The 26,488-nt window shown below is 43.6% G+C and overlaps 1 protein-coding gene across 7 annotated transcripts in view; it reads right to left on the reverse strand.

The window, feature by feature from the left end:
- The window catches only part of LOC119436970 (dynamin), a 156,799-nt gene that overhangs the window by 79,391 nt on the left and 50,920 nt on the right, over nucleotides 1-26,488 (reverse strand). For 3 of the 7 annotated variants that reach the window (XR_007464797.1, XR_007464796.1, XM_049660141.1), the window contains exons 16-19: nucleotides 21,375-21,677; nucleotides 20,804-20,860; nucleotides 15,143-15,324; nucleotides 14,324-14,512 (exon numbers count right to left, since the gene is read on the reverse strand). Coding sequence is in view for 5 of the 7 variants with exons in the window: in XM_049660141.1 (XP_049516098.1) it covers nucleotides 14,324-14,512; nucleotides 15,143-15,324; nucleotides 20,804-20,860; nucleotides 21,375-21,677 (731 nt within the window). In the remaining 2 variants the exon portion in view is untranslated. Of the gene's footprint in view, nucleotides 1-4,390; nucleotides 5,075-14,323; nucleotides 14,513-15,142; nucleotides 15,325-20,803; nucleotides 20,861-21,374; nucleotides 21,678-26,488 lie in introns of those variants that run through there. The other 4 variants (XM_049660138.1, XM_049660139.1, XM_049660142.1 and 1 more) reach the window with 4 other exon arrangements.

The following is a 26,488-nucleotide window of genomic DNA, read 5'->3' on the forward strand; positions in this document are numbered from 1 at the left end:
TTCACAAATGAGCTTTAATGAATGAAGGGAAGCAGGAACCAGTGTTAGGTGTACATGATGACACTGTGTATTGGCCAATTTTGATAGCGCTTGCATATCTTATTTGCAAAGGCTTTAGCGAAAGGTACTAGATACATAAAAATAAAATTATGATCATACATGATGCACAGGTGACTACAGGAAGTTAGCAGCACCCATTTCTTCTCAAAGAATTTTCTAAACGAGCTACTAAAATCAGTAGACAAATATTAGTGAATATTCAAGATTCCAGTTGATTTAAACAAGCTTCACAATTTTGTTGGTTGAACTAGGTTTCCACTGTATTCTAAAGCCAATAAATTGAAACAAATCTTTCACTTAGCTAAATCTTTTGGATTTCTAGGTACACTAAAGCAGGCAAAAGCAGCTGATGACAGAGCACTAGTCAAACATGCCCGTGTCCGATATTCCAGCTAGTGTATATGTTGACAAGTGCCACTGCAAGATGATGCCACCAAGTTGCACGTTCATGACTCTCACGACTTTGCTATATTGGATATGCACTGCATGGGCGAGAATCCTTTCTCTTGGCCAAGGAACACTGCTGTGGCCTATCCTGCAGTATGTTAAATGTTCCCAACAACCAGGAATGCAACACAGCCATAAAAAGATTCAAACATGCAGTACTGGTAGTGCAATCATTAGATCGTAACATATTTTTGGCTTAATAGACTTGATTCTGATTACTGTGGAATTTTTGACAAGCTACATCCACTACCGTTCTTTCACATAACATACATCAGCTTTACGTCTGCAGATATCATTTAGCATTGTGTAGGAGGAGGCATAAATCTGTGTGCATGTCTTCTTTCAGTAACCATGGGCAATTCTAACAAAGGTTATATGGCCTAAAGGAGCTTGTATCAATGAGAGTTGACCACAGTTAAATAATGAAATCCACAGAAATACACTAATGCAGCAATTTGTGTTTACACAAGCAGCAAAGGAGAGTGAATAATGAAAGAAAAAAGTGTGACACATTGGAACAAATGCTACTATACAGGGTGTTTCAGCTAACACTTTCAAAATTTCTTAAAAGTTGCCTGTGGCAGATAGCACAATTCTAGTTCATGAGCTGGTCTACTCTAAAAGCCGGAGATTACTTGCACAAAAAATTGTCATGCATAATCGACTGACTAATTAAAGATTTTAACTAATGACTTTATGGCCCATATTGCAAGTTAGAAATTATAGCCATAGAGTTTGCCAGGAGTTCACGAGAATTCGTTCCACTTGGAACGAATTCTCAGGATGACACCAATTGCGAGATATTAATTCCCGAACTTTGCGGTGAAATGCGTTGGCGTTCCAGTTACTTTCTTAAGAAAACGTCGCTTTATGCATTGAAGCACAAAAGTAACTGGAACGCCAATGCATTTCACCGCAAATTTTGGGAATTAATATCTCGCAATTGGTCTCATCCTGAGAAGTCATTCCAAGTGGATCTGCCTTGCGAACTCCACGGCTAGAATTTGTAAATTGCAATATGGCCCGTAAGGTTAACTAGTTATAACTTAATTGGTGAATTTCTGTTAATTATAAGATTATGCATTTAATTTTTTTGTGCAAGGAATGTCTTCCTCTGCAAGTAGACCTGCTCATGAAGTAGAATGGTGCTATCTGCCACAGGCAACCTTCAAAAATTTTTGAAAGTGTGCGCTGACACCCTGTATCTCTAACATAAAATGAAGATATAAATCAGGGAGAATATAATGCATGAGGTGATAAATATGCACAGCTTTTTTTTTAAATGAAAGAAAAATAATCTCAAAGAAGTGCTGACTTCATACTAGTGTTGTTGAAAAGATCCAACTGAGCTTACATAGAAGGTACTACTGTCCAATATTCCAACAATAAGGAAGCATTGACCATTTGAGTGGGCAGCCCCATGTGATGAAGTTTGGCAATGAAACAAGAAAGAATGCACACATGCATGAAGTGCATATTCAAGCATGAATCGTGTGGTAGGCTCTTCCATTCAAGCTTGACAATCCTTGCTGCTTGCCCGCCGTTATTTATATCAATCATTAGAGACTACATATAATTTTATTTTTTTCTTTGCTTGCATACAACTATCAGTAAATAAGTATTCAGTGTATGTAAAGGTGGGAAATTAAACTGCAAACTTGCACTATCATGGTCGTGTCAGGTTCCCCGTCACCACTTTAAGCCAATGCAGGCAGACAAGTAGTACGGGTATGTCATGTTGACTGCAAACGCATTGCAGACAACACTTGCACTGAAAAGTGACCTATGCAATTATGTGTATTCTTGCTCTTTTCACTGACATTTTGTATTAAAATAGATGTTCCAGCTAGCAAGCTGCAAGCTTTTTTTTTTCTATTTTAAAGCAAGGCCTTCTACTCCCATGAAACGAACTGATGTTAGCAGCCACTTGAAGAAGCCTCCAGTACATTTTTTTAATATGTTCTTATGTCAATATTACTCATTAACTTTTAATTGTTAACTTTACAGCCACAATATCAAAACATTTTTAATGTATACTTGAAAATATCTGTTTCAGCTGTTTTTGGCTCGCTACCTGCCATGTAGCCTCTTTCCCATAAGAGAAACATTTATTACAAATAAATTTAGAAAAGGCAACCCCTGTGGTACTTCCCCTGAGCTGCCTATCCTAAGTTGGTTTCTTTTAGGTGTGTGCTTTGCTGGGCTACACAGCCCACATAAGAAAGACCAAAAAATTTCCAAAAGCCCAATGCAGCCTTCCACTTGCATGCCTCATCAGCAGTGCTGGGGCCGTAATCTCAATTGGTCACTTTCGCACACACTTTCGCTTTAGTGTGAAGAACGTCCGGTGTGATACACCTCACTGGAGCTATATGGGCACTCTACCCACTGGCTGAGCCAATCAAAATTCACTGACAGCGATATCCTCGAAAGCTGACCTCCATGGTTGACCAAGCGTTTGCATAAATTTATGATACATTAAATTCCTTTTAGCGATGTATCCCACAGCTTGTAAGAGCAATAAGCAATTTGCAATTAGTCCATGCCCTTGATTTGAAGCATCAGCTGAACACAAAATTAACACATATGTACTGGTCTACTCAAACAGGCAATGTGTTGCACTTATGGGCAAGCCTGTACACGCCATGGGGAGAATTAAATTGCTGGCAGGCAGTTTACAAGCACTACTATGAAGTAAAAGCAGCTGGCCCACATTGGGTCTTTAAAATTTCCGTGGGCTTACTCTTAAATGGGAAAAGTGTAGCACAACTGAAAAGTAGCACAACTGAACAGCTGAAACTGATAGTCTTCAAATGTACTTTAAACATCTAGTATTTACAGTTACCATAAAGTTTGTTCCTGAACTGAAGAGGAGCACAGCTATCAGCGCACATCACTATGAATGTGCAATTTTATTTTTTCACTCCTTGCACGGACAGTTTAACACCATTACATCGCTTGGTTTAATATTTTGTGGAAGATTGAAATCTTGCACTTTTAATCATTCATTTTTCACATGCATTAGAAGTATGTACATGTTATGCGTAATAAGACGACGGCGAGCATGCAATCTAAATAAAAATATAACACCAGCTGCCATGCACATGCTTCAGAGCTCTGGAAGGCACTGTGCAATGCAAGAACTGCACGAGAACAGTGCTAAGATATGTCAACACAAATTAAATCTCAGGCCAGCTTGGCAGAATCAGATTGGTTATGCAATGATGCTGCATTTTGATGGCATACCAGTGCAGCAAACAAGGAGGGACAAAGACAAGCGCTGAACTTCCACTGATATTTTTATAAAGAATGAAAATTTTGCACAATTAAGCATAAAACCAAAGCTTATCAGAATTGATATTGTGTTGCTGCACCCATCAAAGGACAGCGAGCCTTTTCAAAAAGTGTTCCAAGAAATGTCACAGCATTGACCAAAGCCTACATGATAAATGTTTTACTATGGTGATTCTTGATCTCACGAAATGCATCATAACCTTGCAAGGCAGCAACAAAAACAAACCAGCTACCATTATAATACCAGCCTGCATATAGCTGGTGCCTCAAGTAACCACAACCTGTGATTGTTAACATAGTAGCAGCACTCCCTCCTGGCTGCAAGACGAGTCCAATTAAAGGCCACAATTATCAACAAGCAAGCTCTACTCAATTTCACCAAGGGTCTGGCTAGCGTAGAAACATGATGAGAAATCCAGATGCCCAACAAGCTTGGCATAGTAGTAATTTTATTTCTGCCAAAGCCTCAAAATTAACTTCTGGTGACAAACAACTGCCTACCACTTGGTGCTAGTAGATGCAATGGTGCAAACAGCACTACAGGTAAAAATCATAGCAGAATGACCTCCTTCTACAAAGTGCATAGGCTGCATGCCCCAAAAATTGCTTAAACTTCAGCCAGGCTTCTACGCTAACACACAAGGCATACCATGGCAGTATCTTAATTTTTAGACGCCCTCTCCCAAGCAGAGTGAATTACTTTCCAGGAGAAGGAAGGCAAAGCCAAATTTCTGCACTTTCTTCACAATTTTGAGATCCTCAAATTGCTCTCAGAGGTAAGCCATGCAGCCTTCTCCGTTTTTCTGCTGCCCTTGCTGGTGTACTCGCAATGCTTCCCTCCCCCGGAACTCAATGTCAATCTAGACAATGGCAAGTAATCGAGGTGGAGACACTGAGCCCTGTGGAGCCAGGCCTTGCAGGTCAACAAGAAATGCCGTGCATGAGAGAGACGGGGTGTTGTCAAGAGGATGAGGAAGAGGAAGGGTGGTGGGCATGGTGGCTGCTGGCCACCCTCGAGCACAAGGGAGCAGCAGGTGCAGCAGCCGGGGCAGCGCCCCACTGTAGACAGGTTGCCATGGCCCAAGGTGCGGGAAGAAGTGCTGCAGAGCGGGCAGCCCAGGACAAAGCAGTTGGAGCCACAGAAGCGAACGGCTCCCGCTGCACCCTGCCCGCTGGGGCTCTTCACTTGCTCATGGGCATGCCGAATGCGTCCAGCATTGTGTCCACGGCCCCCTGAGCGACGCGTGGCGGCACGCTCGGCAATGAGCCACGCCTGCCACGTGTGTAAACCAGCCCACAGGGGAGTGGACGAACAAAAAGGGGGACCAAAGCAAACGACAAGAGAACCCCAGATTATCAGGGAAAGAGGCATGGAAAGAAAAGTGAGAGGAAAGAGTGGGTTATATAAAGCAAGTGTAAAATTTGTTACAGCATCAACAAAGTGAGAACGAAAGGAGCCAAATTTAAGTGGTGAGGTGGGCAGGAGAGGAAAGAGGTCAGGAAGAAAAGGAGCAGAGAGAAGAACAGTTAGCGTTGCAGAGGGCAACAACCAGTAATACACACAGCAGTCACAAAAGGCATAAAGTTTTTGTTTGTATAATAAAAAATATGGCACCTGTCGTTTGCTGCACTAATGCTTTAAAGGGTGCAACTCGCGTTAGGGCACTGAATTATCAATCTTTTTCATAAAAAATTCACACACAGTACATATACTTTCAGCGCTAGTTATGAAATGCAGCCATAAGTTTCAGTATGAGAGATTGTGTTACTCACTCTCACATTAGCTCACACTTCAAAATCTGTAAATGAACACTGATGCTAAGTGGGAACAAATCCGTGAACACATCTCGTACAAATGAGAGTAAAGAGAACAGAGAGCTTGCCCTATCCGACCTATGCAATGGCCTGTCATGTCTGTCGCTCACATGAATTGATCTGGTCCAAGTTCACCTGGTCCCTCCATTTGCCTCCTTGTACTCTGTACAGTGGAGACCGCTTATAACGCAAGTCACCGGAGTCGCGAATATCCGCACTATAACCAAAACAACTATTTTATTGCGATAATGGACACTCCAGGCACATTTCTGCTGTCGCTGTCACCGTGCTCTAGGTTCCGTATTCGCTTACAACATAAATAAACAAGTACGGTATCACGTGCGCACAAGCAAACATGAACACATCTCGCTCTTTGATCGTGGAAACGAAGTGTCAGAACGCTCAAGCGACGAAGCGCGGCGAGTGAATTGACATTCGTGCTATCATGCCTCTCGCTTCAACGCGACCTATAATCGGCGAAAACACGGCATGCGCCGGACTTTCCCCGTCGCAGATTGCTTTCAAGATAGGGCCAAGGTGATTGTATCGCCGAAGTGGATTGTCGCAGATTACGTCCTGCTTCAGTCCACTGAAACCGTTCCACATTGCTTCGCTGGCGAAAATCCTCTCCTTCTGTTTGCGTCAGTCCCGAACACAAGTTTCGGATTCTCCGAACACCCGTGATGCGGCCCGATTTCCATCCGTCTCCGCACACATGATCACTTTCCTTTTAAATGCGGCATCATGATGAACTCGGTGCTTCATGCTAATAGAGCAGACGAAGAGAACGTGAGGACAGACGGTAGACTATTGCCTAAGCATGTGTACTGCAGCACATGGAAGAAGCTACGGTATCTAGGCTCGAGAATAGCTAGGCTCGAAGCGCGTGCGAGGCGGCCATTTTGAAATGCCGACGGCTATATGGTAACGCAGATTTAGGGTCGTGCTCGATTCTAACACGCACACAATTTTTGGACCTGTTTTATCGAAAAAAAAGTGCGCATTAGATTTGAGTAAATACTTTATTTGTGGCTTGAGGGGAGCGTTTGCCGTCTGGGTTGTCTACCGAACTTCCAGGCAGCCGCACTGTAACCGGTATTTCGTGTCCCGCAACTGCACTATAAGCGATACGCGTATACATAGAGTGCTATGTGAAAATTAGCGGGAGTCTGAGAAGACCGTATTATATCCGGTCCTGCACTATAAGCGGTTACGTTATAAGTGGTCTATACTGTAGTAGGGTGATCTACAGGGTGTCCCAGCTAAATGTAGCCAATGTTTTAAAAACGACGGAGTGTGCTAGGAGGCTGAAACGAACTCGGTGGTGTTGAGGATTGCGTGTCCTAGTCTGCGTTTTTTTTTTTTTTTGCAAAGTCAATTACTTAGTATTAACTAAATGCCAAACTTTTTAAATATTGGCTTCACCAAGAAAGTGCCAATACGAAAGTTGTAGATCACATTTAAAAATGGCCGAATGAAGTGTTTGCAACTAAGTACGATTGAGGAGCTTCTTGTAATTGCCTTTAAAGAAAGCGCACGAAATACAAACTTACAAATGACTATGCTATCTTCATGAGCTTTGTGAGCATAGTCAGATAGCATAGTCAGCTGTAAGTTTGTTCCTAATTTAAGGCGATGGTGCAGAGGAAGTCACCGCTTGCGCACGCCAGTTAAGGAATTGGGCGGCTGTACATGCTTGAAATAGCCAAAAACTTCATTAAATCAAAACCATGTCACGAAATTACTTCATTAAGTTGCAAAAATAAATACACGGTTTTCAATGGAACTAAGATCAGGAAGTGAAAATAATTTGTTACATCCCGAATTTCATTAAATTGAGGTTCGATATATTTGACTATAATGCATATAACAAATATTGTTACATACCGGAGGCATTTTCATGTCAAATGCTACTTCATTATAACAAGGTTTGACTATATAACTTGGAATGTCCTAGCCATTTGCGCATTCTCACCACAATGTGGAAAATGCTTAAGCAGGAAAAAAATTGTCTGTTTGCTTGGCTATGTCAATTATGACAAAGTTCATATGTGTGGCCTGCAGAATCGTACCAGAGAGGAGCTTCACGAGCGCATGAACAACTTCACTGGAGGTGGTTACGAGCCCAATAACTTTTCCAGCTATATTTGAACAAATAAGAGAAGCATGCAGGCACACTCTGAACACATGAAAGGCAACGTGCAGTAACTGACAATGGTGCTGACAAGGACAAGTCCACTCTAGCCTGCTCTAGAGCCGTGGAGTGACAGCCACATATGTGCCCAAATTTCAGAACAGCATTGATGCATCTATCCAAGACCATACGACGACTGTCTTTGTGTCTGTAGATTTGGGCAGTGAGCCACAAAGCACTGTTATCAAGCAACAAAGCAGCTAGCTTGCATGCTGCACCTTTCTATTGCATCCTACAGCATCAGCCAATGATATGTCACAAACTGAATGCTTTCCACATTTTAGCAAATACACACTGCATCCAAAAGGGGAAGTTGCACATGTTTTACTAAAATTTCCTATTAAAAAGAAATAATCCCATAGTCAAAGATACTAAAAAATTCCAATACAGGCAGACACAAGACAAATACTAAATTGCGATGGAAACTTATGAAACGAGGTAAAAAAGTGGCACCTAGTTTAGCAGCAGTCTCAATGCCTCTGTGAATCAGCAAATTCATGCCATAAAAAATGATACAAAGAATGGGCCATAATGTGATGACTCTGTGGTCCTTTCACTAACAGTCACGATTTTCTTCTTTCACAAAATAACACAGCAAATACTTTCCTAGGAACAAAAAGACGAACAAGAATAGCAATAGCTCTATAAGAAGCACAACATAAGCAAGCACCCCAAAGGCTCTACAGAACATGTTAAAGATATGCGCAAAGAATACCTAATAAACAACAGTGCTGTGCACAGGAGAAATATATTAATGAAACCACTAGCAAACATTTAGACTGACAGCTTGCCATTCACTAATTGCAGCTATACAACTTTAATTGATAATAAGCCACTGTAAGCCATAAAAGCTTTGATTACACCAGTCATAGCCATTTAATACTTGTGTATTCATACTTTTACAAAGTGCTTTGTGCAGCACCTTAAGTCTTGAATGAAAACTCTTAGATTGAAAGGAAGTCATCCAACTGCAGTGCCTCATCCTTAACACTACAACAGAGTGACTGAGAAGGCCTGTTTGGTCCCACCCTCTGATGAGGGGACATTTAGTATCCTCTCCTCTATGAAAAAAAAGTGACACCTTTGGCAACCTTAAGTCCTTTGCTGTGCAAAGCATTTACTGGCAGGACAACACAATGACATTGAGGGGGAGGGGGGGGCCAGGACGACCAAGACAGCACAACGCCGATGAAAACTGCTGCATGACGAGAACAACAACAAGGATGACCGTACGACAACGAAGGCAGTGGATAATAACAACGAAGACTCCATGACAATTACACGATGACAGCATGATGACGGTGGCACTATGATTACAATGCCACGACAGTGACAGTGGTACGAAGACAATGTCAACAACAATAGCATGATGACGACACTTCGTTAACTGATATCTAAGACTGATAACTGCTGTGCTGAAAGTCCCACTGTGAATGAGTGGTCTTCACTTGAGAGTTGAATTAGCTCATATTTACCAATTATCACATACGTATTTAGCTAAATCTCCTTAGTTTTTTTACTTTCTTCAGTTCTTTGACTACACATACAAGTCAAGTTTTATATGGACCTGTGTGTTTTCCTGTCAGCAGCAGCAGCTTCGAGCCTAGACAGATATAAAAGGCGTTATGCAAGTATCAAAATGCACTTGTTGACTGGCTTCCAACGCTGTATGTAGGTCATTCAAATCCATCAATCTAAAGCAGGGACCTGTCAGGGCTACTGTACTACCTGGATAATAACTAGTCATGGCAGTTTTGTTACTTTTGCTTTACTTTTTACTTTAGTTGATGGGGCACTTTTTATCAACATGCTATTTGTGGTGCTCAGTGAAAGCAGTAGCCACTGCAGCTGGGCTTTGACTATGCTTTGACTTTGCACAGTCACTACATTTGGGATGCATGGACATTCCTGTTGCATGAAGCCATGGTGGCGTATGCCCGGTGAATGCAACCTTTTTTTATGTGCAAAAAATGGCAGTAACAGATGCAGGAAACACTCCATGCGAGGCAGGCTTGATACCATGGACAACAGTGTTTATGAATGGTTGAGCCTTGTTTCCATACTGGATTCTAGTGCACACCATTTTTTTTTAAATTTTTACAAGAAAAAGTGTGCATTAGATTCGAGTAAGTACAGTACAGTCCCCGGTTCCAGATATATCAAACTCAAAGTGGATCATGAAATAGTTCAATTTATCGATAATACGAAACATAAAATATGCCTATCCGAAGTTAATATGAGAACTCTGCACATCTGACAGTTTCCCAGAGACCCTGTCGAACACACATAAGTTTACTTTTTCTTTGCACGCGAATCTTGCACATTACTCGCGCTGAAAATGGCCTTTGATACCCCAGTCACACTAGGTACTTTCAAGCACAATCGAGCCATACAGGGATTGATGATGTGTGGTGTTTTATGGCGCAAGGGCCAGTTATAGCCAAAGAGCGCCATGTCAGGGATTGAATTCCAAGATCACAATTCGCTCATGTGCACAAGCTGCAGAAGACCGTGGTCTGAAATTCAATCCCAAACAGGCTCGATTGTAATCAAATGTGTCCCATGTCATCACAACACGAAACCTAAAGGCATGCGTCGCTTGGCCCCAAGAGCGCGGCAGACCTTGCGCGAGTCGAAGTACTTGTTGCAGTTTTATTCAGGATAAGGTAGACATGTACACTGCGCAGAAGCAAATCAGCATGCATGGCTATGTAACGTGCAGCCATTGGTGCAGTTGTACTGTGTATCACACATGAACATGCCCCAACGTGTCCGTTACAATAACGCCTAAAGTGGTTTCAACGCCCGATCAGTATAAGTCGGCAACAGGTTGACCAGGCAGACACTGTTAGATTAGAAAGTGGCTTTCAGCCAGCTTGCAGAACATCAGAGCCCTGTGACAACGTTCAGCATAGATTTTGGACCAGTGAACCGCACAGCGACGAGTCTTTAGTGCTGCTGCAACGTTGGTCTTTTGACGATGTGCGGATGTAGTGTGCAGAGGTTTTGTTATTCAAACTAATGTAAATCTGCACAAGTAGGAGTTGGGGTTCAATTCATTCTGGCCACTTGCCAAATTCTAAAATGCCATTTACAGAAACCCTGGCCTACAAGAAGACAAACTTGGTGGCGCTGAATTCTTCAGTTCAGCATCCCATGTCCAGAGTCACTCATTCAAAAGATCAAAGGTCATCCATGCTTTCTTGTGGAACACGTAATGAACCAGGAGGCCTTTCGTGTTCTTGATGCCACACGGCAATCTACTCTTGCAGATAACGAACTAACAATGTGCGATAACGAACAATAACGAGACAAGTACCTAGCTCATTTTCCCTCCATGGCATGTACTGCCCTTCAGATACAATTTGTTTGACAGCATCTGCCAAAACAGTGCCATTTGATCGGCATTGAATATTTCCGATGGCGCGAAAAGTGATTGCATTCCCATTTGGAGAAGCGCACTTTCAGGGATGCGTGGGCACGGTGCAGTGTTTGATATATCAAATGTGGTGATGAATGCGAGCTTGATAACGCGTAGCACAGCACTATACTTTTGCATAGGATTTTCAAGGGCGACTGTTCGATATAGACAATGATTCAATATATCCGGGTTAGGTATACAGTCGAACCCACTTATAACGATACCGGCTTTAACAACATATCGGTTATAATAGTGAGAAGCTGCTGCACCATCAACTTTTGTATGTTTTTTATGGTGAAATAACCTGCTTACAATGCCCCCATGCCGCACTATCTGTTATAACGATGAAGTCTGGCTACTGGGTGTCTGTGCCGAAAGTGAATGGAATGCGAACTCCTTGAAAATAAAAAAAAGAAGTAATTTGAGCCGCTGCACACCGCCGCACACTGTTTTCCATCCTTCTCCACATCGCCAGCCTCGCGCGCCTCTGTCCCATTGCCCTTCCACCCCTCCAAACACGAATGGGCTGCGCCCATAGCTTTGCGCGGCCACCCTCCCAAACACGAATGGACCGTGCCAACTGCGCCGATAGCGCTGGGCTGGCGGAGTGCCGGAGCGCTGTAAATGTTCGCGCAATCGTGCTAAAACGGCGTTAGCATACACCGAAACGCAGCGACGGCATTCGCATCGCCATAGTCATCAGTGAAAATCGTACTGGAACGCCGGAACGCTTCGTGCCTATTTGTGCCTTAAAAGGCTTTATTCTTGCGTTCACCGTCGCGCATAGCATCGCGTTGGCCGCGTGCCTGCATGACTGCGTAGTCACCATCCATGATCGCGTTGATAGCGGCAAAGTGTAGTTTCATTTTGACTCGGTACACGCGTCGGCCGCATGCCTTGATAACCGAGTAGTCGCCATCCATGATCGCGTCGAGAGCGACCGCGGTTTTGTCCGCAGTTGCAGCAAACAGTAGTTTCATTATGACTCAGTGTGTGTGTCAGCCGCGCGCCTTCTATAGGATGCGGTAAACAACAGTTTCATTTGCACTCACTGCATAGCTGTCGAGGATGAAGAGCACCATCTACATCGCGATGGGCGGTGAAATGGCGACACAGGCGAAAAAATAATCAGGATGTGCGCGCGGTAGTGAAAAGCATGTGTCAGATGAAGACACGCGCCGCGGCCGCGCTGTGACAGAAGTCTCGAGGCTTTCGCTGCTGCGAGCACCAATCAGTGAAGAGATAATGAGAATTGCAGCTTCTGCACTGCTTTTTTGCAAGATAGAAACAGGATTCTGCTGATTCATTCAGTAAATAAAAGCGTGTTGACGTAGAAAGCATTTGTTTATTGTTTAAATTGCCGGTTTTACTATAGCAGTGCCATTGAACGCCAACAGCCGCGACTTGTTACATCAGGTCAGAGCGTGCAGGCAGCAGAGTTAAACAGTTAAATGAGTCAACACAATCAGCAGCCGGATGGAGGTAGGTGGTGGGGAGGGGCACTGGCCTCCCCGCCATTGTAGTTTTCTCGTAACAGTTCTGCCATTCCCTTATTTTTTTTTTTTATTCAACCCAGTTATAACAATTGTCGGTTATAACAATGAATTTTCGTGGCACTTGAATATTCTTATAAGTGGGTTCGACTGTATTCGAGATCAACTGTATTTGGCTGCGCTGCAGCGCCCCTCAGAAATGCCATTGTACTACTCAATAGCTTAGGGATGCCATATATTTGCCTTAAACCCACATGCTGCAGCAGAGATTTGATGACTCAAGATGTGGACAATTTTTGAGGAAGCATCAACCAGCACAAGGCTACTTTTGAGCCTAAGGCTACGTTCACACTTGGGAAGCGGCAAGAGGGCGGAAAGGCCAAAGCGACCAGAAAATCTTTTCCGCGCATGTCCAAGTTGTTCACATTTGTTTTGCTACCGCCGCGGCCGCCACTGCCGCTTTTGCCCACATCCATCTAGTCTGTGTACGTTTGTCGGCGTGGTGGCGCTCATTATCGCACCATTTCGAGCGGTGTGTTCATTCATGGTCCCACCCGTCATCAAAAGTGTTCATTTCGCGCAACTTCGCGTGTCATCTGCGACTTTCGGTAAATTCCTCGGCATTCCGTAATTCTCCTAACACGGGCACAGTAGCGCTGAGTCACAGGTTGTAATAACATTTTATCATTTCGTATCATTGGCGGCGCCTCCAGTACACCAAAGCTAAAACCTGGGCTGGCCCTTGTGTTGGGGCTCGACGAAGCCTGCGCGTCCTACGTGAGACCCGAGACCTATGCTCCCAATCTACTGTCGCGACGACAAAAGCACTGCGCAACGAAAAAAGCGCCCTGCGACGTCTGCAATATACCGCGCCCGTGCGAGGAGAATTGCGGAGCACTAACGAGGAATCTGCCCAACTTTTTCCTGCCATGCAAGTGGGAGAAGAAATTGTTTTTTATACTTCTACCTACTTGTTTCCTAGAAATGGACGATGAATAAACAGAGGGAGCGGGCACCTCGGAAGCGGCGGTGGTGGGTTCGCCCGGCTTTGCAAAAGCGCAAGTTGGGTCACGCCAAGGCTTTGTTGCCGCACCTCCAGTCACGCGACGTTGAATACTATCGCGAGCATTGCTGACAGTACGTTTTAGTACCACTCTTGTAGAGCAAGTGATGGATCTAGATCGCGTCGAGCACCATTGCAGCCTAGACTTTTGGTGCCATGTACAATTTACGACCGGATGTTTACATGCTAGTGGAGCTTCCGGTCGAGCGGGACGACTTTCCGCCGCGTTTCCGCTTTGCCAAGGCAAAAAAATTGGTCCGAGACCGATTTTGCTCGCCGCCTGGTTTTCCGCCTGTTTTGCCACCTAGGCGGGTGGATTTTTCGAAGTTTTTGCCGCTTCCACCTGCTTCGAGACCAAGTGTGAACATAGCCTAATACACTCAACATGAGTGCACACACACACTTAAACCCTCCACACTGTCAAATGGACTTGCCAGCAGGCTGCAAGAACCAAAGCAAGTAGTGCCGGTAGTGGGCTAGTTCGCAGGTGAGTGCATGTAAAGGGCAAGATAAAAAGCTGGAGGCATTATACTCACGAAGGCACAAGGGGTGCCTGGAAACCGGCACTGATAGGCCTGGGTGGGGCTGCCGGGGGTGGCCTGCCCGCTGCATCGGGCCGCGATGGGATCACTGGGGCTGGCCGGCTGGCCGCCGCTGGGACTGGGGGGGGTGCCCGGGAAGATCCCACATTCCTCCGGGGACCCCCCGGGGAGGGAGGGGCCGGCCTGCACATCAGCGATTTGTCACGATCATAATGCTCCACCTAAGCTGCCACAGGCACTCCAAAGAATTTTCATATTTCCAGGCAGTCATGCTCACACGTAGTCATCATGCGGTTGGCGATTCTGCCTCGCTACATGACTGAAAGAGAACGCAAAGGTTTGACCATGGTTACCGACAAACAATAATTTAGGCCCAGAGCAGACACCATCAGAATCCATGACTTAACGGCGAGCTCATGGGGGAGCTTCAAGGCTGCATCACAACCAGCCTTTCATTTTTGTGCGTTTTTTGGCTTACTAAGCCAGAAAAATGGTATGAGTAGCTACGTTGGTATTGTAGAAGTGAAATTTATTAATACAGCTCCACTCCACTTGCTCTAATTTTCTCTTCAGTATACCTTTAATTGGTTTATGTTCTCTCAAATGGAGACGGACTTCATTTCCTGTTTAACTAAACACCAGATGTGTCACCCTTGGGCTTTTGCCCTGGTGGACATACCTCCTGGAGAAAGTCAGAATAATGATGAATTAAATTAAAAGGTTACCTTAAAGTAAGAATGCACACAGGTACACACAGTCATAGATTAAGCTTCAAAGCACACAACAAGTATAGTGCTTGCTAACTGTGCTCACCGTGGAGAATCGGGGGGTTGCATTTTGAGCCAGTCATCCTTGACAGGCGGTGGTGTTGGCTGATAAGATGTCTGCATGGACACATCGCCAATAATACGTAGAGCTTCCTTGCAGGCATGGTACATGCGTAGCATCTCATCTCGCTTCTGTGCCTCTTCAGGGCTCTCTTCCATGAGCTGCGTCTGCACAATACATGCCAATGCTGTCAATCACCACCAGGGACCAAAAAATCCAGAATCGTCAGACTGCACAGAACACTGCATGTATAGCACCTGTAATTACCAAGCTAACATGCAGAGCAAGTGAAGCAATAAACTGCAGCACTTTTTTGGCAGCACTTTTTTGGCAGCACTTTTTTGGCAGCTAAATCGTTTAAATTCTGAGGTTTCACATGCCAAAACCATGTTATGATTATAGGGCACGCTGTAGTGAGAGAGACTCCACATTATTTTTGACCACCTGGGGTTCTTTTCATGCACCTAAATCGAAGTACACGGGTGTCTTTGCATTTCACTCCCATAAAAATAAGACTTTTTGGGAGAGCTGGAATTAGTTCGAAGTAGCAAAACAAGCTCTTAGGACACACTCCCACATATTTGCCATTTGTAGTAGGTACCACAGAAGTCTCTTGCTTTTTGCTGCCCTCTGCACATTTGTGTCAATTTCATTGTCTCCTCCTGCCATTCCATCTTGCTTGGTCACACCATTTTTCTCCATCCTGTTTTGAAGCACCTTCATTCACTTTCTAGTGTAGTCACTGTCTTTTGCATGTCTTGCTACAATACACATGGAAAATCTGCAATCTGGTTGTCCCTAAAATCCGCTATTAAATCACCGAGAGAGTTTGGGCAGAGCTTGAAGTGAGGAGCAAGCTTTAACTCAACAGTAGGAATCACAGTACAGAAATTTTAGCTCCAAGGTGTCAAAGTCCTTAAAAAAGAAAATGTGTACATAGGATCAACATGTCTAACTGGCCATGGCAAGATAACCAACTGGAACAAGCCGAGACCAAGTGAAACTTGCAGAAGCCAACTGGGAATTTTACCACAAAGAAGGTCGTGTAGCCACACCTCTGGTACAAATGCGATTTGGGCCATTCACCCTAAGCAATCACTGGGGAAGTGACATTTCTGCCTTAAAGGCCAATCGCAACGAAATTTCCCTTTGGCTAAATTGGCAGTAAGTGAGTAGTACTACATACTAGTGAAGCAATTCTGGCACAGCTGCACAACTAGTAATTGTCCAATTTTCATATTTAAGCTTTTAAATAGCACATAAGCAGACGACACGTGCACCTGGTGGTCAGCGGATATAACGTCAGTCCCAGCACATCACCTCCGAGATTTTTCAGCACGCCGTAGGCAACCGTGGGTGGTGCCCAATCTCGGAGGTCATGCCGAGGAGTTGTGCGTTTCGAGTAATGCGTCACTTCCGGAAATCAATAACGCAGCCATATTTTTTTTAGTTTCAGCGAGAAAAACGTCTACTTTTGCAAACCTTTCGCAACGCATCCACTCTTATTTAAAATGTAGAATTTTGCACAGAGGCTGCTTTATAGTTACGCTATCTGAAACCAGGATTTTTAGCGGTCCAAAACTGTGTTGCAGTCAGACTTTAACTGGGCCACGGGCACCAATGTACAGCCTGCTGCCCACTTGCACAGCTCGTGTTATACCATGCGCCACGTGTACAAATGGTGCCTGAGCAGCAGGCCCCCCTTACCCTTGCCTCGCCATTTCTCTCCTGCAGTGTACAAGGCGTACTGAGCAAATTTCGACCAGCAAATTTATATACGGTGCTCTTGGATATCTAACGTTTGGGATGCACCTGGTCCCACACTGCCATTGAACAAGGTGGCCCCCTGACCTAGCTCACTATAGCTATAGCCCCATGTGGCTGAACGGACTTACTGGGCACTTTCATCCATGGACAAAAACTGCCAAAGAATGCTGTAGCTGTTGGTCGTTCCTGCCTTTTGTACATATCGGGAAGCAATTCCCTTCATTGACTGAAGTGCTGTAATCATCTCTATGCCTTGATGGTGAGTCAACACGCCATAAAGCACCCTTTTTGTGCATTTCAAAGTGAAGACAAGCTATGTGTCTCAAGCTGGTAGTGGGGGCACGTTAGCCCAAAACTCCAACTTGGGGAGGAGTGCGCTCCCATGGTTTTGCCACTGCTTCGAGTGCGAGCCAGGACTTAAACTATGTAAAGCACCCACTTCTGCAGTGTATACAGGCAATATTAGGAAATCCTCACATTCAATTTTACATGCAGAAAAGAACTTCACTCATTAACTATTGCACACTAATAAGCAGTGGAACAATGCAGCCTAACCTCAACCTAGCAAATCCCTGTTTAATGAAGTAAAAAAAGTCTCCCTATCTCACCATGATTAAAATATCATGCTCTTCCTCTTAGCACTATACATCCACACTGTAACTTAACTTTAATGATGTCTCAATACATCACACATGTACTATCGACCAAAAAAGTTTACGGACCACGGGATCTCAGAAAACGCTAAATATCCGAGCAGCCTTTAAAAGTAGCCATTAAAACCGTACATCACAATGTTGTTCGCATATTGCAATAGAGGTTGGAAATGGGAATCCCAGGCTGCATTTTGAGGCTGCGGAGATATTCAGCTTTTTGTCAGATCCCTTGGTCCGTAAACTTTCTTGGTCGATAGTACATACACAGCTTCAGAGAGAAGCAAACCAACGGGCTGATGCAGATTTCATCAGTTATCCACAAAGAAACACCAAGCAATATGCACCCAGTGGTGCCACTGACGAACTGAGATATGGAGCAATTTATGGAGCAGCAAAATCTTAATTTTGGAGCAGTTTGGAGCATCCAGATACAGATTTTGGAGCACTTTGGAGCTAATAAAGGCCAGCTGCTGGACACATCCTAAGCTATTTCAAACAGTTAAAATAGAAAAGCGTTATTCCAGAAAGTATTTGCTTGCTGTAAAACAATGTTGCTCTGCCTCTAAATACATAAGTTTCCCTATAATTTAAATGATGAAAACAAACCTGTTCACACAGTGTGCTGTAATTAGTTTATTCCAAGTTGAGTGAAGCTGCTCAGATGTTGCCTTTTACATCATATGATTTTTTCGTTGACAGCTGACACTTACGTTTTCAGCAAGGCTCTAGCATCAGTTAGAAACACGTGGCCAGACTCAATGTCAATGCTTTTCTGAGCCAGGCCATCCTTGATGAGCCCCTCATAACGCTCAGTCATTGCTTCAGACGACACCAGGTACTTCTCAACGGTCTGTTTTTCTTCGTAAAGCTGAAGCCTCCTTTCAGCAACTGGACGATTCACAACTGGCGTCGACCGATTACTTCGAACCAGCAATTCAAACAAGCTCGATTATTTGGACAACTTTGAGGGACCATCACTGGCCCATAAATTTAAAGTATAAGGACGACCGAAACTTCGGACACCTTAAAGTACGTCATTCTATATAATTCGGACTCTGACTCCACAACTGCGTGCTAATTGGACTGCCGAGTTAAGCGGAAATAGCAATATTTTGGCGTTAATACGTCGCTGGCATCGCTGCAGCATGGTGGTCGGCCATGTTGCCAACACCTGCTGGAAACCGAAACTAGCAAAGCCTAGTTGGCAAGCGAACTCCGGCAAGCCATTTGGGAGTGCATTCGGGCTGGCTCCAAGCGTCCAGCGTTTAGTCATTGACGTGTTAACTAGCGGCACGGTCGCGGCGACTTCAGTTGTATAAGCGGCGCCGAACCTCGATGTCTCGCCGACGAGGACAGTGACTGTCTAAAAAAAAAAAAAAACGCCGTCATACGCCGTCATTCGGCTATGATAGCGCAGTCGACTCCTGCGCGGCGATGTTGTAGCAATGCATTCAGCTCAATTCTACCTGCCACCCTTATCATCCACCGTTCTCTGCCGGCTGATACCATATAACACAGGCAAAGGACTGTTCTTCTACCACTGACAAGCCGAAGTAAACCCCTCCCTTTCTCGCCTCCCCCGCTGTGCCTCGCGCGCAACAGAAGCAGCGCACTTCCGCCCCGCCTCTCTCTCTCTCTCTCTCTCTCTCGCAAGGTTTCGCTCGCACATACAGTATACGGCGTGCGGCGACGATGTTGCCGTGTTTGGACTTCATACGGAGCCTCAAAGTGACATCCACAGTGACAGCATAAATGCGCTTCGCAATAAAATGCGCTTCTGCGCCGTTACTACTTGAATTGGATTCGACGATGATGATGATGATTTATTGGCATCCCCTTACATGTTCCTTATCTAGCATTTTTGTATACCTCTTGTTAATCTTTTTCTTTTTTTTCTTCAAAAACTTACCTTGTACCGCTACCTATGATTTTAAGAGATCAGGTCGTATCCATCTTTGCCCTGCTTTTTTTCCACCAGTACTCTAATCGTCTCTTTTTAAGCGCAAGGAGTGGCAGCGGAAAAGGCATCGCTACAAAATCGCGGTCCCGTTGCCAAAGGTTGAAGATTCGGTGCATGCATTAATTGTACTTTTGTCTTTTTGTGGTGACAGCATAACAATGGTAGAGATACAGACTGACCAGCTCGTAGGCAAGCGTAAGTGCGTGCAGGACCGTATTGACAAACTTTGGCTTTATTTTTGGACGATCCCCTTTCCGGGATACTTTCACTTTCGCGACATTTCGCGCGAGTAGCACTGGACACGTCGACCGATGATAGCGTTCCTAGCACACTATACCAAGTATGCCGATGCTGATGCTAGTGACGTGAAATCCTGTGAAAGTGAACGTATCCCCGAAAGTGGTCAACCGAGAACAACGTACTTTTTTAGCCACTGGCGGAATAAATTTAGTTCTTTTTTGGAGAATTTGGATATTTCAGACTCCCAATTATTTCACCAGTAAACAACATACATTCATTCATTCCCAATTATTTGGACCTTTAGACGGTCCCCATCTAGCCCGAATTATCGGTCGCCGTTCGATTTATGAAGCCGCTTTAGTCACGCGCGCTACGCATGTTTGCGGGCCACTGCGGCTACACACGTAATGCGCAGGCGCTAATTTTGGCGCACTTCGGCCCAAAATCAAGTATCTTTATCAGGATGGCGCAGGAAATCTCGTATGGCGCAATCTGGCGCAGGAGTGGGAGCACTGTGCACCTGCCGACCACATCCCTACTTCCACAGTGCCTTAACAATCTGCATTCTGTTCACACTCGCAAGGCTGTCAGGGACATGTGTGCACTTCTGTGAGCTGGCAATGAAAGCAGAGCCTACTGTGTCTACTTAAGCAACTTTCATGAGTGGCGGAATGGGGGCAGTGCTTTATGGGCATTGTAATCAATGTGCACCATGTTTTCAGCAATTTTAGACCAGAGCAGGCACTTTCAGATTTTTGCAGTATCCGGCTCAGTATTTGATACTCAATACTAGTATAGAATTATTCAAAATTGTGCTACCAGAATACTAGCCAGTACACTAACAAGCTGCAAGCTTCCTGGCACTTTGATTTCCTTCTTGGCAGGGTCAAGAACTTTTCAGCACGTCAGTACACTTGCCAACCAAAGATTAAACTTTAAAGGAAAAATGCAGATGAAATGTATATACAAAGTATGGCACTAAACAGTACTAAAATGTAAAAATACTGGCACTAAATTATTTCTCACCTGATCACCTGAAGCATAAAGTGCTGCTAGTAGTTCTGAATAGATGAATTCTTTAGTCTGCAAAAGAACACAAAAGCACAAGCATAAATAAATTGTCTTTCAAGCTAACTATGCCATGCATATTGCCCGGCAAACATCTAACACATAAAAATACCATTCATTATAGGAAAAGTGAAGAACCAAGTCCTACAAAGAAGACTAAAAAAAAAAAAAAAAAATTGCAATATCCTCCACCAGAATAAATGAAAAAAAAAAAAACACTTGAAAACAAGTCAATGTCTTAACATTACTCTTTACAAGCGATTATTGAATGCTGAACATTGACCCACACAGGAGCCACAAGTTGAAGTTTGTACATACTACAGGCATGAAGTGTCACAATCTTATGAAGGTACAAATAAGACAAAAAATTCAAAAGTAATCACAAGCACTATGCAAGCATAATCCAGCCCAAAGAAAACATTACAGTGAACAAGACAACAACTGTCACTAGTTTGAATGCACAAAGCAAAGAATTGGCCACAAAATGGGCCGATATGGCTGTACAGGAGCAAGAAGCATGGATTCTCACATTGTTGATGGTGAGGTGCATGATGATCTTAGGCACCAGGTCACGGAAGGTCTTGGTGATAATGCGCATGTAGGAGTCTACCAGGTTGCGGATGGTCTCCACCTGGCGTTCAAGCTGCGGATCCATGGACGATCCACTGCCCTCCGGACCCCCACCATCTGAGCCCCCCTCGCCATCACCTGCGGCGCTTTGTGCCCGCTCTGGGTACACACCGGCTCGCAGAAACGATGCCTTCCATGAGTCCACCTCCTCCTGGCTCTCGCACGATAGCTCCAACTGCTTGTAGTCCTTGTATACGTTCCTCCAGCGGAAGCCATGAACAGTCTTTCAATTAAAAGCTGCTCTCTCATAACCCAGCTCACTTACATTGGCCATAAAACAACCCTACATCTTGCAAATTAAAGAGGACTGTTTCTTTTGTTTTCTTACATCAATGAAAGGCGTAGCATGACAGCTGTTACTTCATAGCCAATTGCTTAATGTCATGAACACTAAGTAAAGAATAAAGTTTTATCTTTCGAAATGCCACCTCCGCATTATGAATCAATTAGAACATAAGTTCACAAAACATGTGAACACTACATAACACCATGTGAAATATGAGCCAGTAAGAAAGACAATGTGGGGTTAGTTAGTTTTGCATCACCCACCCACACAAACAATATCTAAAAAATACTGCATAGCAAACTTGTCAAAATGCAGCTTTGTGAGCATAGGTGCCACATATATGAAAGCACTGATAGAACAACCCAACGAAACACTTACGTGAGTGAAACAGTGACACATTAGGAGTACAACCAAATATGCACTTGTGAACTGTGGTTCCATGTGGTGCCATAAGCAGGGGTATATGTTCACCGAGCTTTTGCCAGATCGCGTTGCACATTTTGTAAAATACAAAAGGGAGTGCAGTGGACAGTTTTCCAAAGCAGCAAGTTGCCAAGAGTTTCAAAACGCAATTTGTGACACGAGTGCAGGACAGGACGGCTTTCACTCCATTCACATTAAATTAATAGCCCATTCAATCTGACACGTTTTCACACATCAACCTAATATATGAAACTGTCATTTTCCCGGCAGCATTAAAAAACACCAAGCTAATTCCTGTTTCTAAGAAAGGTGACAAATTCCTCGCCTCGACCTATCGTCCCATTACCATACTTTCTTTCTTCAGCAAAGATAATGAAAAAATTATGGTTACTCATTTGAATAATTATTCGGAAAATTTAACGTTCTTTCTCCAACTCAATTTGGCTTTTGGCCAGGCTTTTCTACTGAGCTAGCATTAATATCTTTAACAGACAACATGAAAACAGAAACAGATGTTGGTAATTTTGTTGCTGCGTTATTCTTTGACCCTTCAAAGGCATTAAATTCCATTGTTCACTGCACATTGTTTCAAAAGCTAGAATCGATTGGAATAACCGGCCCTGCTTTGCAGCTACAAGATCGAGAACGATCGGTATACATATCTGGTACTTACTCATTACCTAAAGTACTAATATTTGTGTGCCGCAAGGCTCCCTTCTTGGTCCTCTCTTATTCTTAATCTATATCAATGACCTGCCATTATGCCTAAGCTCATGTAATTGTACACTCTATGCTGACGACACTACCATACTAAGTGCAGGTAAATGTATAGACTTACTCTTATCCAAAATTAAAAAAGACGCCGTCAATGTGTTGAACTGGTGCTGGAGTAATGGACGAAGTATTAATACTAAGAAGTCTAATTTTATTATCTTTTCCTCACACAATATAGGTACATTTCTGGCACTCCGTCTATTCACATTGGTAATAACATATTTGCTTCCGACAATACTACCTTCCTGGGGATAAAATTGGATACGCATCTAAAGGATACGCAACTAATGAAGAAATCGGTATGCAGCATTAGAATAATATTAAAAGCTAGGTCATACTTACATATTAAAACACTGTTATCACTTTATTACGCATTTACTCAGTCATTTTAATTACTGTATCTCTGCATGGGGTAACACTTACCCCACACATTTGTCCCCATTGCAGCACATTCAAAATCAGGCTAGACGTATCATGACATTTAACAACCCTACAGCTAATGCTTCCTTGTTGCTTTCTGATCAGAACATACTTCCTTTGGATAAATTAAACAAATACTCCCTCGGCATTTTATTTTACAAATTCGTCAATGGAAAACTCCCTACAGCCCTTATTAACCCAGATCAGTTCCCCCACATCGCTTCTACAAGATTCGCTTCACAAATTAACATTTTGTTGCGTAATTTATTGAATTCACCGCTAATTTTGCCTCAACTTCATTATGGAATACCTTGCCCACTAACCTTAAAGAATATTCTGCCATTAGTTCATATAAACTCGAGTTGCACGCTCTTGCAATATGTATAAGTTGACTCTACCATATCTTTCAGTGTATAAGATGCTTTTTTTTCCTGAATTTTTCGTCGGTGTGTCTTATGTACGCTTGACTTATGTACGTTTTTTTTTTTCCGGAAAAACTGCCATCGAAATCGTATTTGATGTTATGGCGACGCGAAGCATGCTGGTTGACTTAATTGCTACCGGTTCTGTGCACGCTATCGAGGTACCGGGTTCTTCTCATAATAGAGTTCCCGAGCGGCGTGCGAGAAGGACGGAGCAGCAAAGCAAGCGGCGGCAGGCTGACCGTGAGTCAACCGACCCCGAAGTCATCGCATCTGCAGATCGCTGTCAAGATATGGCGCGCGCCGCTGCACAAGCTACACAGTTGCTACCAGAGTACAGGCTGCCGCCCCTCCCTCCCGCGCTGCCTTCCTGCTTTTCTCCCTTATGCACGATTCAGCATACAGCGCACGGGGACGATGTTATCGCCCTTGCACTTTATACGGACCATCGCGGCAACCACGACGGCAGAAATGCGCCTGGAATGTCTGTATCATTGCTATCGCAATTATATAGGAAATATATGGCACCCATACGCTTGCTCGTCACCCGCGTTCACGGAGTGAAACGTCATTGTAATTTTTTTAAATTCACTTACCGAACGAACAGTTGTGTCTTATACACCGGTGCTACTTATATGCTTTTTTTTTTTTCCGGAACAATTGCTGTTTTGAGGGGGATGCGTCTTATACAAAGGTGCGACTTATAGACCGGAAAATACAATACATATTTTATGTATCTTTTTTTTTTCTTTCATACTTATGTTTTATTTATTACATACTTATGCTTGTATTTTAATCATGTATACACCAATTTTCCATTTGCTATAATAACAAATATTTTTTTCCCGTTGTAAGTATTAACAGGAGGTCTCGCCCTTACAGTCATTGATTATGAGACCTCCTTCGGTATCTATTTCATACCCTAAATGTACTTATATTGTATGCAATAAAGAATAGAATATAAACAGGGTTGATGTTGAACTGCAAGTGCTCTTGTAAGGTCATACTAAATTCTTGTCACACTATTTTAACAGCGGAGCTGTTTAAGCCGGCCGTTATTCCATTAGTCATCCACAAGAAATGTGGGCCAATCCTGGCGGTGTTGCAGAAAGGGTCCAAGCACAATGGCACATACCCCTGTGAACTAGCGAAGCTGAGCCTGGCTAAGTCTAGCTAAGCATGGTTGGAACTACTTAAGCTTAGTTAGTCATCGTTAGCCAATCGATAGCTAATCGATCAATAATCAATAAAGTCCGGAAAATGCTGGGGATGACTTGGTAGTGCTTCATCATCTTCCTCAGCCTATATTTATGTCCACTGCAGGACGAAGGCCTCTCCCTGCGATCTCCAATTACCCCCATCTTGCGCTATGTGATTCCAACTTGCGCCTGCGAATTTCCTAACTTCATCACTCCACCTAGTTTTCTACCGTCCTCGACTGCGCTTCCCTTCTCTTGGTATACATTCTGTAACTCTAATGGTCCACCGGTTATCCATCCTATGCATTTCATGGCCTGCCCAGCTCCATTTTTTCCTCTTAATGTCAACTAGAATATCGGCTATCCCAGTTTGTTCTCCGATCCACATCGCTCTCTTCCAGTCTCTTAACGTTAGGCCTAACATTTAGCAGTCCTTAACTTGTTCTCGAGTGCTTAGCCTAGCCCAAATACATAGCCAATACCTTGCGACAGCCAATCAATAGCTAATTGATAATCAATCAATAATCAATAAATTCCAGAAAATGCTGGGGATGACTTGGTAGCACTTCGCCTAGCCCAAATACATAGCCAATACACCTTGCAATAGCCAATCGATAATCAATAAATTCAGGAAAATTCTAGGGATGACTTGGTAGCACTTAGCCTAGCCCAAATATGTGGCCAACACCATGAGATAGCCAATCAATAGCTAATTGATAATCAATTAATAATCAATAAATTCAGGAAAATGCTGAGGATGACTTAGTAGCACTTAGCCTAGCCCAAATACGTGGCCAATACTTTGCGATAGCCGATCAATAGCTAACTAATAATTGATCAATAATCAATAAATTCCAGAAAATGCTGAGAATGACTTGGTAGTGCTTAGCCTAGCCCAAAAGCCAGGACTAGCTAGGTGGCCATCAGCTACGCTGTCTCTTTAGCATTGCCCCTCCAGTGCAAGCTATGCTATTTTTTTTTTTATAAGTTACCACTGGAGAAATAAATATTTTGTTGTCGTAACTGCGCATCCCCCGAACATAAGTATCCAGGAAGTAGGAATGCTTCACCTTAGTATCATATCCTCAACCATGTTCGTTCCACTACATCGCTACATTAAAAAAATAGTGCATTATTTTGGCATCGATTATACACAACAGCAAAAAGAAAAAAAAAGGGGGGGGGGGAGGGAAGCTTAGATATAGCTTAAGCACTAGGTCACAAAAATGTTAAAACATAAGGACAGAAGAGAGCTGTTGGTGAGCACACCACTAGAACATCAAAGTCCCCATCTAAGTCCACAGAGGTATGCTAGAGAACCAACTACTGTTAGAAGTCCCACAAGTACAGAAACCAGCAGCACTTATAAATGCCCATAAAAGTATGTACTTCATATCCGAGACTGGATTATCGGGAAAATATTTATGTATTGCATTTGAGACAAAGTTTCAATCCTATACTACATGAAAAGCTGCAAAGAAACTTTCTT

This window comes from Dermacentor silvarum, chromosome 1 (assembly GCF_013339745.2).
Source record: "Dermacentor silvarum isolate Dsil-2018 chromosome 1, BIME_Dsil_1.4, whole genome shotgun sequence".
Classification (NCBI taxonomy): domain Eukaryota; kingdom Metazoa; phylum Arthropoda; class Arachnida; order Ixodida; family Ixodidae; genus Dermacentor; species Dermacentor silvarum.